The 14,367-nt window shown below is 45.2% G+C and overlaps 1 protein-coding gene across 9 annotated transcripts in view; it reads left to right on the plus strand.

Annotated features, from left to right (window-relative positions):
• FHOD3 (formin homology 2 domain containing 3) overlaps positions 1-14,367 on the plus strand; it is a 498,596-nt gene that overhangs the window by 434,898 nt on the left and 49,331 nt on the right. For all 9 annotated transcript variants that reach the window (XM_030925939.1, XM_030925940.1, XM_030925941.1 and 6 more), the window contains one exon: positions 4,010-4,893. In XM_030925939.1, coding sequence (XP_030781799.1) covers positions 4,010-4,893 — 884 coding nt within the window. The remainder of the gene's footprint in view (positions 1-4,009; positions 4,894-14,367) is intronic.

Here is a 14,367-nt window from a genome sequence, read left to right on the forward strand (position 1 = left end):
AGAAAGGAGAAACAGGAACTAAAACAAATGGAACAAATATGACAAATAAAATGGCAGACTTAAGCTCTAACATAGCAATAATTCCTTTAAATTAAAAGATAGATGGCAGAGTGGATAAAAACCCAATTTTATGTTATGTATAGAAAACTCTTTTCAAACATAATGACACAGGTAGATTGTAAGTTAAAAGTTGGGGAAAAAATTTGTAGGACTAGGTATAAAAGGAAGAAAAAAGAAAAGAAAAAAAGTTGAGAGAAGATATATTATGCAAACATTAAATCAGAGAAAAGCAGGAATGACTACATCAGATAAAGTAGACTTCAGAGCAAAGGAAATTACTAAGGACAAAGAGGGATAGTACAGAATGATAAAAGGAGTCATGAATGAAGAGAATAAGCAAGGAAACTGGCATTTAAAATATATTACCTGTTTGCCTGGGTGCAGTGGCTTACACATGTAATCCCAGCACTCTGGGAGGCCGAGGCGGGTGGATCACTTGAAGTCAGGAGTTTGAGATCAGTCTTGCCAACATGGTGAAACTCCCATCTCTACTAAAAATACAAAAATTAGCTGGATGTGGTGGTCCACACCTGTAGTCACAGCTACTTGGGAGGCTGAGACATGAGAATTGCTTGAACTCTGGAGGTGGAGGCTGCAGTAAGCCAAGATCACACCACTGCACTCCAGTCTGGGCAAGAGTGAGACTCCGTCTCAAAGAAAAAAAAATTCTTTTCCTTGTTGCCAAAATAAGAAAATGCTCACATTTCCCAAGAAATGGAGAAAGAGCGAGGCCGTCTCTTGAGAAAGGCTCAGCTGCTTTATCTGCTGCAGCCTCCTGGCATCAAAGTGGACTCTGTTCGCAAGAGTGTCTGACCACTTGTTGGAACTCCAGCTAACCACATTTTTTGCTCTTCAAATGGCATCTCATCTCCTTTTGATGATGATTATTTTCTAAGTATATTTTGTTTGTAAAACCTAAAAGAGGGTTCAAGAGCTCCTTGTTCTGGTGTTGAGATGGCCTAAGGTCCCCTGGTCAGGTTAAGCCATTGTTGCACCGAGGACAGAGAATAAAGCTACACTGGAAATCCTGGGGGACCTTGTGCTCCCCTGGTCAATGCCTCCTCAAGCCAGGGCCCACCCTCAGCCTGTTTGAGTGGGGATGCTCCTTTGGCTGAATGAAGCTCCCAGTGCTGACCTCCCAGGCCTGGGTCTCCTGCCACATCTCAACACCAGAATCCACTGAGGTCCTGGAAAGCTGATGGAACTCACCTCCTGAAGCACTCACCACCTGGCCCTGCCAGCTCTGATATGGTTTGGCTGTGTCCTCACCCAAAACTCATCTTGAATTATAGTTGCCATATCCCCCATGTGTCACGGGAGGGACGTGGTGAAGATAATTGAATCATGGGGGCGGTTTCCCCCATTCTGTTCTTGTGGTAGTGAATTCTCACAAGATCTGATTGTTTTATAAGGGGCCTCCCCCTTCGTTGGGCACTCACTTTTCTCTCTCCTGCCACCACGTGAAGAAGGGCATGTTTTCTTCCCCTTCTGCCATGATTGTAAGTTTCCTAAGGCCTCCCCAGCCATGATGAACTGTGAGTCAATTAAACCTCTTTTCTTTATAAATTACCCGGTCTTGGGCAGCCCTTTATAGCAGCATGAGAACAGACTAATACAAGCCCCAAAGAGGCAAACCCAGAGGAATAACATTCCTGATCATTCATTCATTCATTCAGTTGTTCCAGATGTTGCAGAAACAACAGTAAACAAAACAAACCCAAATCCTGTTCTCATAGAGTTTACATCCCATGACAAAGGCAATTTAATGAGTAATTATAATCATTCCAGTGATAGGGCAGAGGCAGACAATAAAATAAGTAAAACATGACAGATTTGGCAGTCATAAGAGCTGTGATGAAAAATAAAGCAGGAAAGGATGATCAACAGTGTTGGGGGAGGATTGCACAGTTTTCACTAAGTGGTCAGGGAAGACTTCACTGAGAAGATATGGTTTGAGTAAAGATAAGAGGTCAAAGATAAAAATTGTGTGATTCACTAGGTGTAGTTTATCCCAGGAGGGGCTGACACCCTGAGGCCAGATCGTACTTGGTGAGTTCTAGGAATGGGAAGAAGTTGCTATAGCTAACAAGGTTTATGGGCGTGTGTGTCTGGGGGTCGGGGAGTCTTGTTGGTGGTGGGCGATGAATGAAAAGTAAGGAAGGATCATGGAAGGCCTTGTGAACATTGTGTCATGGCTTTTTCTCACAGTAAAAGATGGTGCTGTTAAAAGACTTCGAGCAGAGAGATAGGATCAGACATTTTTATAAACATCATGTGGCTGTTGGGGTAAGAACTGGCTATCAAGGGACGTGACTAGAAGCAGAGAGTCCAGCAGGGATGCCCGTGCAGTACTGTAGGCAGGAATCCATGCTAGCCTGGCCCTTGGTTGTGGTAGCAGAGGTGCTGAGAAAAGCAGCTGGATTCTGGATATGACATGAAGGTGTAGCCAACAGGATGCCCAGCAACACTGGATGTGGAGGATGAAAGAAAAGGAGTCAAGAATGACTCTGAAGTTTTTGGAATTGCCAGCAAGATGGATGTAGTTGCCGTAGCTGAGACAGCAAAGGATTGCAGGAGAAGCACTTTAGGTTGGGGACTGCATGGGTGGAGAAGGTGGTGTTTTATGGATGGCATTTAATGCCTTGAAACTAGATGAGACTGAAAGAGTGCAGATGGAGAGAAGAGGTCCAAGGACATTTAAAGGTTAATGATAAGGAGGAACCAGCAAAGGAGACTGAGAAGGAGTAGCCAGATGTCCTGGGAGCCCTGTGTCATACATCATATCTTGGGACCCCTGTGAGGGAGGACGGAGTGGTTGACTGTGTCTAGTGCAACACAAAAGTCACTGGTACCTGAAAGCAGCAGCTGAGAAGGGTAGTGGGAGCAATAGCTCCCTCTGACTGGGTCCAAGAGAAAAGGAAAAAAGAAATTGGAGGCAGTGGGCAAAGCAACTCTTATGAGCAGCTTTACTTTAGAGGAAAGGAGAAAAGTTAAAGTTAGGTGATAGCTAGAGGGATGAGTGGGGCCAAGGGTGATTTTGCTTTTTTAAGATGGGGGAAATTATATATATATGTATGTTAATGTGCCAGAAGGAAGACTATAGTGGGAGGGCCATGGGAAATGCAGGACAGATAATTTCTGGAGTGGATTACTTATGCACAAGTGGGCACTCGACCCCTGCTAAGAGGTATGTTTATGAGGCAGTCACAGGAGGAAGACTGTGTTCTAAGGGTCAGTGCAGGTGGGAGAGTAGAGGTAGAAGGGAGGCTCTGGAAGATTCCTTCTGGCTTCATCTGTTAAGTCCGTGAACTTGGAGGCAAGGTTATCTCTGAGGATGAGATGGGGCAGGAGGTTAGAGAAGAGAGGGCTATGGAAAGTCACCTTGGAGAGGAGTGAGTGAGATTGTCAGGCAGCATTCAGTCCCCTGGAGACTAGGGACCATGATAAGGAATGAACCTAAAGAGTGACCAGTGGCACAGTTTGTGTGTTTTTGAGGCACTTTGAGCTACACTAGTGTAGATTTGGAGTAGGGGAGAGAAACAGAGGTAATCTTCCAGGCTCTCCAACACCTGCTGGGGCCAGGGAGTGGCTTCTTGCCTCTCTATCTCAAGTTAGGGCAGAGGCTCCTTAGTTACCTGTGGCTGAGTGGGTCCTGACCTGCTGCCTTGGGTGGGCAGGAAAAAGGAGGAAAATTTCTCCCGTGAGCCCAGGTAGGAGCCAGCAGCATCATGCCTGGAAAAGTCTTGGGTCCTCGTGTGGGTCTTTGGGACTGTAAAGCAGCATTTCTTCTTGCCCAAGAGCATCTTGTTGGCCATGGTTTTGACTGTTCGTGCAGTGTCTTCTTTGAAGTCACTCCCATGTGTCAAGCTCACTTATTGTCTAATCGGTTTTCTCATGGAAGCGAGGCCCCCTTGCCACTTTCTCATTTTTCTCTCCCGTGTACTTTCAGGTTTGTGGCCTGCAGGTGTCCAGGATGCAAGTGTAAATGGACAGTGTGGCGACATCCTCACCAACAAACGGTTCATGCTTGACATGCTGTATGCCCATAACAGGAAGACTCCGGGTGATGAGGAGAAGGGGGATGGGGAGGCCGGGAGGACCCAGCAGGAGGCAGAGGCGGTAGCCAGCCTTTCTACCAGAATATCCACCCTGCAGGCCAACTCTCAGACCCAGGATGAGAACGTCAGGAGGGTGGACGTCGGCTGTTTGGACAATCGAGGCAGTGTGAAAGCATTTGCTGAGAAATTCAACAGCGGGGACCTTGGGAGAGGTTCCATCTCCCCTGATGCTGAACCCAATGACAAGGTCCCAGAAACAGCGCTGGTGCAGCCAAAGACAGAGTCTGATTACATCTGGGACCAACTCATGGCCAATCCAAGAGAACTCAGAATCCAAGACATGGATTTCACTGACCTGGGGGAGGAGGATGACATTGACGTCCTAGATGTGGACCTAGGTCACAGGGAGGCTCCTGGGCCACCTCCCCCACCCCCACCCACCTTTCTGGGTTTGCCGCCCCCACCCCCTCCACCCCTGTTGGACAGCATCCCTCCCCCTCCTGTCCCTGGTAATTTATTGGCTCCTCCTCCTCCAGTGTTCAACGCTCCTCAGGGCTTAGGGTGGTCCCAGGTACCCAGGGGTCAGCCCACATTCACTAAGAAAAAGAAGACCATCCGTTTGTTCTGGAATGAAGTTCGGCCTTTTGACTGGCCATGTAAAAACAACCGACGCTGCAGAGAATTCCTGTGGTCAAAACTGGAACCCATTAAGGTGGACACTTCCAGACTGGAGCACCTGTTTGAGTCTAAATCCAAGGAACTGTCTGTCTCAAAGGTACTGCTAGTCTTCAGCATGCTTCTTGATTGGAAGTTGGGTAGGGCTGATGAGATTTGTTCTGTATAAAATACTATTTTGCATTGCTTTTGCTATTTGGTAAAAAGTCCATTGCTATAAAAATCTGATCTTTAATATAGTGTTCCTTCTGCCACGTGCTAGGTGTAGGCTACATGAGTCAGAGACCCTTATTAGCTAACATAGTCACCAGCTTACTTATATTAGGCAAAGGAGCTTTCAAAGAACCAGATAGCCCTGAGGAAAAGACAAAAATGGTCAACTAAGGAAAGTCATCATAGCCCAATAGCAGATGTTGATGTTAACTAGAGAAAGTGGACTTGCTGACTCACCAAACATGGGCTATGCTTATTTAATCTTACCTTCATTGATTATGACTGATAGTAGTAGTTTGAACTTTATCTGTAACCACCCAATAAGCTCAAAGGCAATAATCCAACTGACATTTCTTTGACTTGGTGCCTGATCAAGCCAGCATTCTGCAGCTATCTAGTTTTCCAGGAGCTGTATATTTGGCATCCTGTCAATATTACACATGCATCTAGATTTAGTATTTTGGATAAATGTTTGAGAATCCTATAGGCACTGCCGCTGTGATAGTAACAAAGATGTTATACCACTTTTATCAATGGGAAACACTGTACATAGTTACTGGGCACCAAAGGCTAAGTCATGGTTAATTTACACGATAAACTGCAAGATATTGATCACAGATTTTATATCTAATGATTCCCTACATTAGTAGAGTCTCCTTCGCATATCTTAACTGACTTTTAAAAACCCATTCTGGGTATTTTCCAGTTTTAAAACAGGTTTAAGTCTATCTCCTCTTTCCAGGTACTAGGGGTAGGAGAAAGCACTTTGTAAAGTATAATTTAGAATAAACATGCAAGAGATTATAATCATGAATTAATTTTAACTCCCTGTGTTGCTGCATGCATGTATCTTTTTGGGTGAGTATGAAACTGTCTGAGTCAGGTTCCCAGCCCTGCCAGTTGGACACCAATTCTGTATCAAAAATTACATGGAGGATCCTTGGAATGAGTGAGCCCTTCAGATGAGGAGCACAGTGACAGAGTTAGCGCCTGTCACTGCTGTGGGATGCTGACAGGCCAGCCAGGGGAGCTGTAGTTGGTCAGCTTCCTTTCAAAGCATGCTGGGATTCTTAAGCTGCTTGCTGCCCTTCACTGGTTGGCATTTACCCCAGTGTGTGTTTCTCAGTGACCCCATGAGTCTAAATCATTTCCAGCCTCAGGAATCTCCTCAAATCAGAATTACAGTTTTCTCATTTACAAATCTACACTGTTAGGATCCAGTGTAAAAAATCATGCCCAATCAGTCCTGTCCTTCAGTTGAAAGTAGACCCAGCTTTTGTCCCCTCCAGAAAATAACACCTAAGAAGGGGTTGCCAGACACCCACTTTTGTTGTATGTGTGTCCTGACTTCCTAGGACTGGTACCAAGTGGTGCCGAGCACATGCCCCATTCCAATTCTTTTTTTGTTTTGTTTTGTTTTTTTGAGGCAGAGTCTTACTCTGTTGCCCAGGATGGAGTGCAGTGGTGTGATCTTGGCTCACTGCAACCTCCACCTCCCAGGTTCAAGAGATTCTCCTGCCTCTGCCTCCTGAGTAGCTGGGATTACAGGTGCCCACTGCTACGCCCAGTTAATTTTTGTATTTTTAGTAGAGATGGGGTTTCACCATGTTGGCCAGGCTGGTCTCAAACTCTAAACCTCAGGTGATCCACCTGCCTCGGCCTCCCCAAGTGCTGGGATTACAGGAGTGAGCCACTGCGCCCAGCCTCCCCCTTCCAATTCTCATAGGCAGCCTGACATTTAGGAGAAGACCAGTTGCGATTAACACAGCAGTCTGTGGTTGCTAGAAGTTACCCATGACCTGACTTACTGACACCACCCTCCAATCCACTGACCTAATTGGACAGAATACTCCTCCTCTCCCTCCTTCTTCTCCCTCTCCTCCTCTTCCTCCCCTCGTTGCCCACTTGGCTGGCTGTACCTCTAGGCTTCTTGTGGTTCCCTGTCAGGTTGCTGGGCAGGGGCTGCCCCTTGACTCAGTATTGGGAGGAATAAAATGAAATAAAAGTACGGAGATGAAGGCACTCCTAGCTTCATTTTTACAAAATTAAAAGTTTCCTCAAGTAGGCCCAAAATGAATGCTTCACCTACCTCCTTCCTTCTCTTGGTCCCACTGCAGCCAATTTGGTCGGTGATAATATTCTAGCCTCTGCCGTCTCAGCCCAAAGTTGCACGATTGCCTGAAGCAGGTAGTGACCTCTAGAACAATGTATTGCCTAGCTAATAGACAAACGTTTGTATAGTTTTTATCAAGTAGGAGTATAAGAAGAAAGTGATATATTAAATGAAAAGTTTACCAAACTGATTCCAGAATGTTCTATAATGAGACCCCAAAACCCCTACCTTTGTTTTTGGGATAGGAAATGTGAACAGGAGCTAGTTTACAAAATGTTACAAAAGTTAAGAATGCAAGTTAGGATTAAACACATCACTGTGTTTGGCCATGATGGGTGGCTCATGCTGGTAATTCCAGCGCTTTAGGTGGCCAAGGCAGGTAGATGGCTTGAGCTCAGGAGACCAGCCTGGACAACATGGTGAAACCCCATATATATATATAGTAGAGATGGGGTTTATATATATACGTGTATATATATATACACACACACACATACACACACACACACACACACACACACACAGCAGGCATGGCAGTACATGCCTGTAGTCCCAGCCACTTGGGAGGACGAGATGGGAAGATCGCCTGAGCCTGGGAAGGTCAAGGCTGCATTGAGCTGTGATCACACCACTGCACTCCAATCTGGGTGACAGAGCAAGACTCTGTCTCAAAAATCAAAAAACAACAACAAAAAAACCCACATTACATTGGAGAGTTGAATCCATTTTGCATATGTTACTACTACAGATGTAACCAATCTCATTTCTGTTTCCAATCCTTGACTGTGGTTTTCATAAATCACAATGTAAACAGCCACTTCTGATTTCTGGCTCCGAAATTTTTAAATTAAGTACAATAAATAAAATGCAACAAAAATAGAGTGAAATAGACTTCACAAGACAGCACAAAACAAAGCAAATTCGTTTTAGGTTTCATCAAAAAATCTAACATTAGACCAGAGTTATTGGGCATGGCTGTGACTAAGCCACCCAAAAACAAAGATTCCTGAGCCAGATCTAAGGCTGGGGTGACCACCTAATGAAAAAAATGTTAAGACTGAAAAGATGCACTTTTTAATTTTATTTCAAAATAGTTTTTGGAATTGGATCAATTGTTCTCTATCGGCTGGAATTATATGGTGTTTTAATAAGATGAATCATACTGTGTTTTATGGTGAAAGGTAGAAATCCTGTGCTGAATTTCATTATGTTCTGACTGCTGCTCTAAGATGTGATGAGCCCCATAGGAGATAAGGTGACCCCGGAAAAAGATGTCAGAGCAGAAAGCCCTGGGACTTTCTTGGGCTTGACATCACCCTTGGGAGGCCCAGGAAAGTGACTTTCCAACCCTTGTACCTAACCAGGGGCAGCAAAATCCCTCCTGCTCTCAAAGGGCAGCTTCTATGCCCCAAGTTACAGCCAGACCAAAACAGACATGGAGTGGGACTCAGTTTCCACTTTGGGGACCTGATGTTGTCTTACTCTCTTGCATTCATTAGGTTTATCACAGGGAGGGAGTCCAGAATGTATCTGGAGATGTTTATTTACCTTGAAGTTTCTAAATCTATTTGAACTGGTAGCAGCAACTTTTAAAGAAAAATTAGGTCACGTTGAGCCTTGGCCTGGGTTATTTTTCTTATTTTTATTTCTTAGAGACAAGGTGTCACTCTGTCACCTAGACTGGAGTGCAGTGGCACAATCATAGCTCACTGTAGCCTCAAACTCCTGGGGTCAAACGATCCTCCCACCTCAGTTTCCCAAGTATATTTTTAAAAGCTCTTCAGGGATTCTCAAGTACAACCAAGGCTGTGAGCCACTCTGATTTCTGGTGAAAAATGAGGCACTGAAGGAGCACTGTGTTCCCCACAACCACTCTCCACATTGACACTCCCTGACCCTTTTGATTTTCCTGAGAGTAGATAGAAATCTTCCTACGCTATATTCAGGTTCAGGACATAAGAAGTTATTTAACATTACCCTCAGAAATCTGAATTCTACCTAGAATCTCTGAACACAGCTCTGGGACTTCAGCAGGGCACTCATACATCCTTGTGTGCCCAGACAGTTCTGGTGTGTGCCTGCTGATCCTATAGGATGTGGTGAATCCTATAGGAGAATAAAATAACCCCAGAGAAAGATGTCAGGGCCAGAAGTCCCTGGAGGGCATGGAGACTCCCTTCTATTCTCCTGGGTCTCTGGATTAGGATAACAAATAAACTGAATTCACGCAGGAAGTCTGTTTAACAGTTGACCTCTACTCTAGACAACCCAAAGGGCACATATGAGACATTAATACTCTTTCCTTGACAATAAGGCAAACCTTACCTGGCAAGACATTTTGTTTCTAAGGATTCCTCCACCTTTGCTTGGGCTTAGCTTTTGTTTTTGTTTTTCATGTTAGGGTGTGTGTGTTGGTGGGGGTGTAGATGGGGGGCTGTTTGCCTTAATGCTTTCCTATACACCTCCCTGTCTCCCTTGTTTCAAGACTTCGGGAAAATTCCATAGTTGTCACATCTTTGTGACATCTGTGTCATTGCATCCTTGTAACTGTCACTTTCTCAACAGACAGTTTTGAAAATATCCTGTGGTGTCACTCTTTTGGCAGGGAGCGAGGAGGGATGATTTACCATTTCTAGAACTTCTGCCTCTCTGAGCCCAACCCAGGGTCTCCAACAGTGATGCAGAGAAACATTTGCAAAGGTCTGTCGCCTTTCATGGACGCACTCTCAGACTCACCAGCACTCCCCAAACCTCCTGCCGTTCTTTTAATAAACCATGTCCTCAGCCCAGTGTCTATTGTCAATTGCAGCACCTTCTGGGGTGGTATGTTCTATGTTAAATATCCACTTTTTAAATATTGCATCCTCTGTTATAGTAAAATACTCTTTAAAATTGCAAAGGGGCAATGTGATGTGGCAACATTTCAGGAAGCCTTAAGCTTAATGAATACTATTAACGATTTAAATTTTTTTTTCCTAACTGCTACCTGAATCCTCACTCTTCTTTTTCCAAAATGGAATGTCTGTGAGGGGGAAGTTAGATCTTTTTCTTTCCCAGGATGCCGACTGAAACTAGGTTGTGGTCACTCTTGTATGATGGTCACTCTTTTCCAATAACCATTCCGAATCAAGTTTGAGTCTTTACTTGCAGATTCTTAAATACTTTTCCTTGGAGGCAATACTTTGTTCTATCCGAAAGCCTGACTTGGGCATCTCCTCCACATGGGCATTTTGCCATCCTTCTCTGCATCAAGGATTAGTGTCTCACCAAGGATCCACCTGGGTGGACTTGTGGCTCTGCAGTGCTTATATACAGCCGAGCCTAAATATCTGGCTTAGCGGTTCTAGAAAATATTCCTATTACCATATGTGACTTTGTGCCTCATGGAGTGGCTGAGTTTGCAGGGTCCTACCTCCTGGGGTTGCTGGTTCTAGAAAGCGGACTCCCAACCCAGGCAGCGGCTCACCAGCTGAATCTGAGAACAGGCATAGCCCTTCCCCGAAGCTTTGGCAGTTGACAGTCGCTACCTCCCCTTCTCAGGAATCTTGTGACCCTTCTAGCCTTGAGTGTGTCTGTTTGAAGCCTCATCCTAGAGGGGCTCACCTGCATCTTCCTAGAAGCTGGATCCTCTCCCTGAGTTGCCTTAATGACCGTCCCCCCACTCCCTTTGAGTTTCCTGCTGGCCTAGACAGCCTCTCTTTCCACAAAGGGTAACCTCTGCCTCTCCCTTATCTTGGCTGTGCACACCCCTGCTCCCTCTCCCTGCACTGTTCTTAGCCAAGTCAAAAACAAAAACAAATAAAAGCCTTACATGGCATTCATCCAGAGACTGTCTTTCCTCCAGGGGAGACGGGCTACTATGGGCATGTTGGAGGCTCCTGGTAGTTGGAGATCTGAAGGAGGAGCTCTGCCATGGGAGTTCAGCTTAACTAGGCTTTCTGGAACGAAAACAGAACCTGGCTGCTTCCCAGGCTTCCCCCTACTTCCTTAAAAAAGCAAGTTCCTCTCTTTCCTTGAGCACTTCTGGACGTATTTGGGAAAGCAGCATGTTCAGAGATGGCCCTGCCATGGTTTCCCGCACACTGTCTCATGTCTGCCTTTTTGCTGACCACCCAAAGATAGTTGTTCCTGTTTTCACATCCAGCCAACTCCTAGTCTAGCATCCTGTACCTGGAGCCTGGGCTCAGGCACCTCCTTCCATCATCACTTCCTCCCTGATAGTTCTTGGAACTTGCTGAGGAAGAGGGCAGAGCTTTGGCTAGTTGTTCTTTTATCAACAAACTAAGACAAAACCCCCAATGTCCTGTTGCTCCAGAACTGACCATGGGTGTTGGGGACATCCTGGCCCTCCACAGGTATGCATTTTTTGTTAGTCTGCATGGAAATATTCCCGCTTGAGAACCAGGCACCTCACAGCAGGCACTCAGGAAATACCTGTTTAAGGAAATGGATTATATATCAAAGAGAGGCAATAAATATAGGGAAGCTTCACAGTCAATCAGAAAGAGACCATCAGGGACTGCGCTTGTTTCTCAGCCTCTTCTGCACCTGTGCAGGGTTCAGCATCATGGACCATCACTGAGAATGTCTTGAGACTCCAGGCAGCAGGGTGGTGTCATACCCTAGTCAGCAAGGTGATCTCCTGCCTATGGTGTACTCATGCCATGCTAACACTTGGCTGTTCCCACACCAGCCTGAGTTCCTGCTTTCTCTTGGCCATTTCCCTTCCCAAGAAGGACCATGTCAGTCAATCCAGCCTGTCAAACAATGTTCATTCGCCATATCAGTTTGTTTGGCTTAAAGTTAGTTTTTCTGATTCCATATTAAAAATGGATCTTTTTATGTTAGATTCTGGGTCACTAATCTTAGTGTCTTTGTTAGAATGTCCTGGACCATTGTATAAGAGCTTTTTCTGTACTATTATTCTATTCTGTTCTATTATTCCAACTATTCTAGGGCCAGTGCTACACAGCTGATAGCTGATTGGGTAGATATTATGTATAACTCTACATTTTAAGAACCTGTTTGACACTTTCATACAATATTCTTTCATGTTCACTTTAGACATTTTTTTCTAATTCCAAAAACAAATCTTATGGGAATTTTGATAGGTTTACATATACGGAAAATAAATGTAATATATCTACTGGACAGCCAATATATATATTACTTCTATATATATTTATGTTTTATATATAAATATACATGTTACATATATAAATATATATAATTAGATAAGAGATAACTAAAGCACACTTATGATATTGAAACTTCCTATCTAGGAACATGAAGTTTCTCATTTATCCAAGTCTTCGTTTATTACTCTCAAGAAAATGTTGGCATTTTCTTCAGATAGAAGATACAAGAGGGTTTTTGCTTTATTTCCTTGTTTAGGTATTTTTGGGGGGTGTCTGGTTTCTTATCAATTGCAGAACAACTTTCTGATTTCCTACTTAGAAGCATTGCTTCCTCTCCTGTTCCTGATACCTGTCTGACCTCTGCCCCATCACAGCTCACCCCCTCCTTCTAGATGCTGTCCCTTTCAAGAAGGGCATTTACATTTTCTAACCTTCACAAGGACCACTCTTCTCTGACCTCTGCTTTATATCCCCTTCCCATCAATGACCAATTTCCTTATTTTCAAATTTTAAATCATGGGCAAACTGTGGCTTACTGGCCAAAGAAATGCACTAAGCAAAAGTGCCTCTTTTTTTCTTTTTTTCTTTTTTCTTTTTTTTTTTTTTTTGAGATGGTGTCTCCCTCTGTCACCAGGCTGGAGTGCAGTGGTGTGATGTCTGCTCACTGCAACCTCACCTCCCGGGTTCAAGTGATTCTCCTGCCTCAGCCTCCCGAGTAGCTGGGACTACAGGCACGTGCCACCACACCCAGCTAATTTTTGTATTTTTAGTAGAGACAGGGTTTCGCCACGTTGGCCAGAATGGTCTCAATCTCTTGACCTTGTGATCTGCCCACCTCGGCCTCCCAAAGTGCTGGGATTAGAGGCTAGAGCCACTGTGCCTGGCCAGAAAAGTTCCTTTTAGCAAGAGTAGGATGGATGGGTTAGGGAGAGAAGAGACCAGAAGCAGGAGGCGAGTGCTGGGCTGCTCTGAGAAGTGGGGTTCTGGGTGGTCAGGCCCAGGGTGGAGAGGTGGGAATGGAGGACGGATGGTGATGAGACACTTTGGGAAGGAAGAGTGGACGATAGTTGCTCTGTCATAGGACCATGTGGAGGACCTAGTGAAGTTCACTATTGCTGATTTGAGGCTTTGGCTCAGAAGGACAATTCAAATGGATCAGAATAGATGACTGCCAATCCTTGGACATGGACGTGGGCACAGAGAGCTCTGGCTTGTTCTTGTAAGTGCTGCTTTAGATTACTGTCAGAGGGAAGGAGAGAGTTGGACGGCCTTACCCAACCCACTCCCTCATCTCAGGCAGTACTAACCAGATGACACGTGAGTGTTTAGTAGCATCTGGTGGAGGTTTATTGTGATTATAAAGAACAGCACTTAAAGCACCTTTTTGCTAAAATCTAGAGTTTGCATAATTCCATTTCAGGTATTTCTTTAATGCTTATTCTTTCTTTCATGATATGGGTGGAAGTGCTCTGCAAATGTGCAGAATCTTCTGTGGGGACAGCTCTCCCATGATCTCGGGGTGCTCAGTGGCTCACCCCTCCCTGACTTACAGGGGTGTGTGTGGGCATGTATGTTGCTGTAAGTTGAGCTCTACTGAGAATGGGGCCAAGGGCATGTCAGGCTCAGGGCCACCACGTAGGTCTGTGTAAATTGCTTGCTACACGTGGACACTGGCTGCCAGGGATGAGGCTGGAATCTGAGTAGTGCTTCTCTCCCAAGCTGTTTGCCATGGGACTGAGTCTCAGGGTGATGGCAAGGGGCTTCATTTTGCATAAAGCCTCTGGGTGAGCTGGCTGGGCCTGCTCTGGCTCTCTCCAGGCTCCTAGAGTGATGGGGACTGTGTGGATGAGGGGTTAAGGGCTACTGGTTCCCAGGGAATCCCTGCTGCCATCCTGTGCTCACGAGACATCTGCCACTGCGTCTCCAGACCCATATCTCCATTCTAGGCAGGAAGAAGGGGGAAGAGCAGAAGGCATGGCCCACCAGGTCTGTTGCTTTTTAATCAGGAAAACAAAAGCCAGAACCAAGTCACGGGGCCAGCTTCAGTCGCAGAGGGTCCAGGGAGGGAATTGATTTAACCGACAAATGTGTCTGAAAAAAATCAGCCTGA

Source organism: Rhinopithecus roxellana, chromosome 21 (assembly GCF_007565055.1).
Source record: "Rhinopithecus roxellana isolate Shanxi Qingling chromosome 21, ASM756505v1, whole genome shotgun sequence".
In the NCBI taxonomy this organism is placed as follows: Eukaryota; Metazoa; Chordata; class Mammalia; order Primates; family Cercopithecidae; genus Rhinopithecus; species Rhinopithecus roxellana.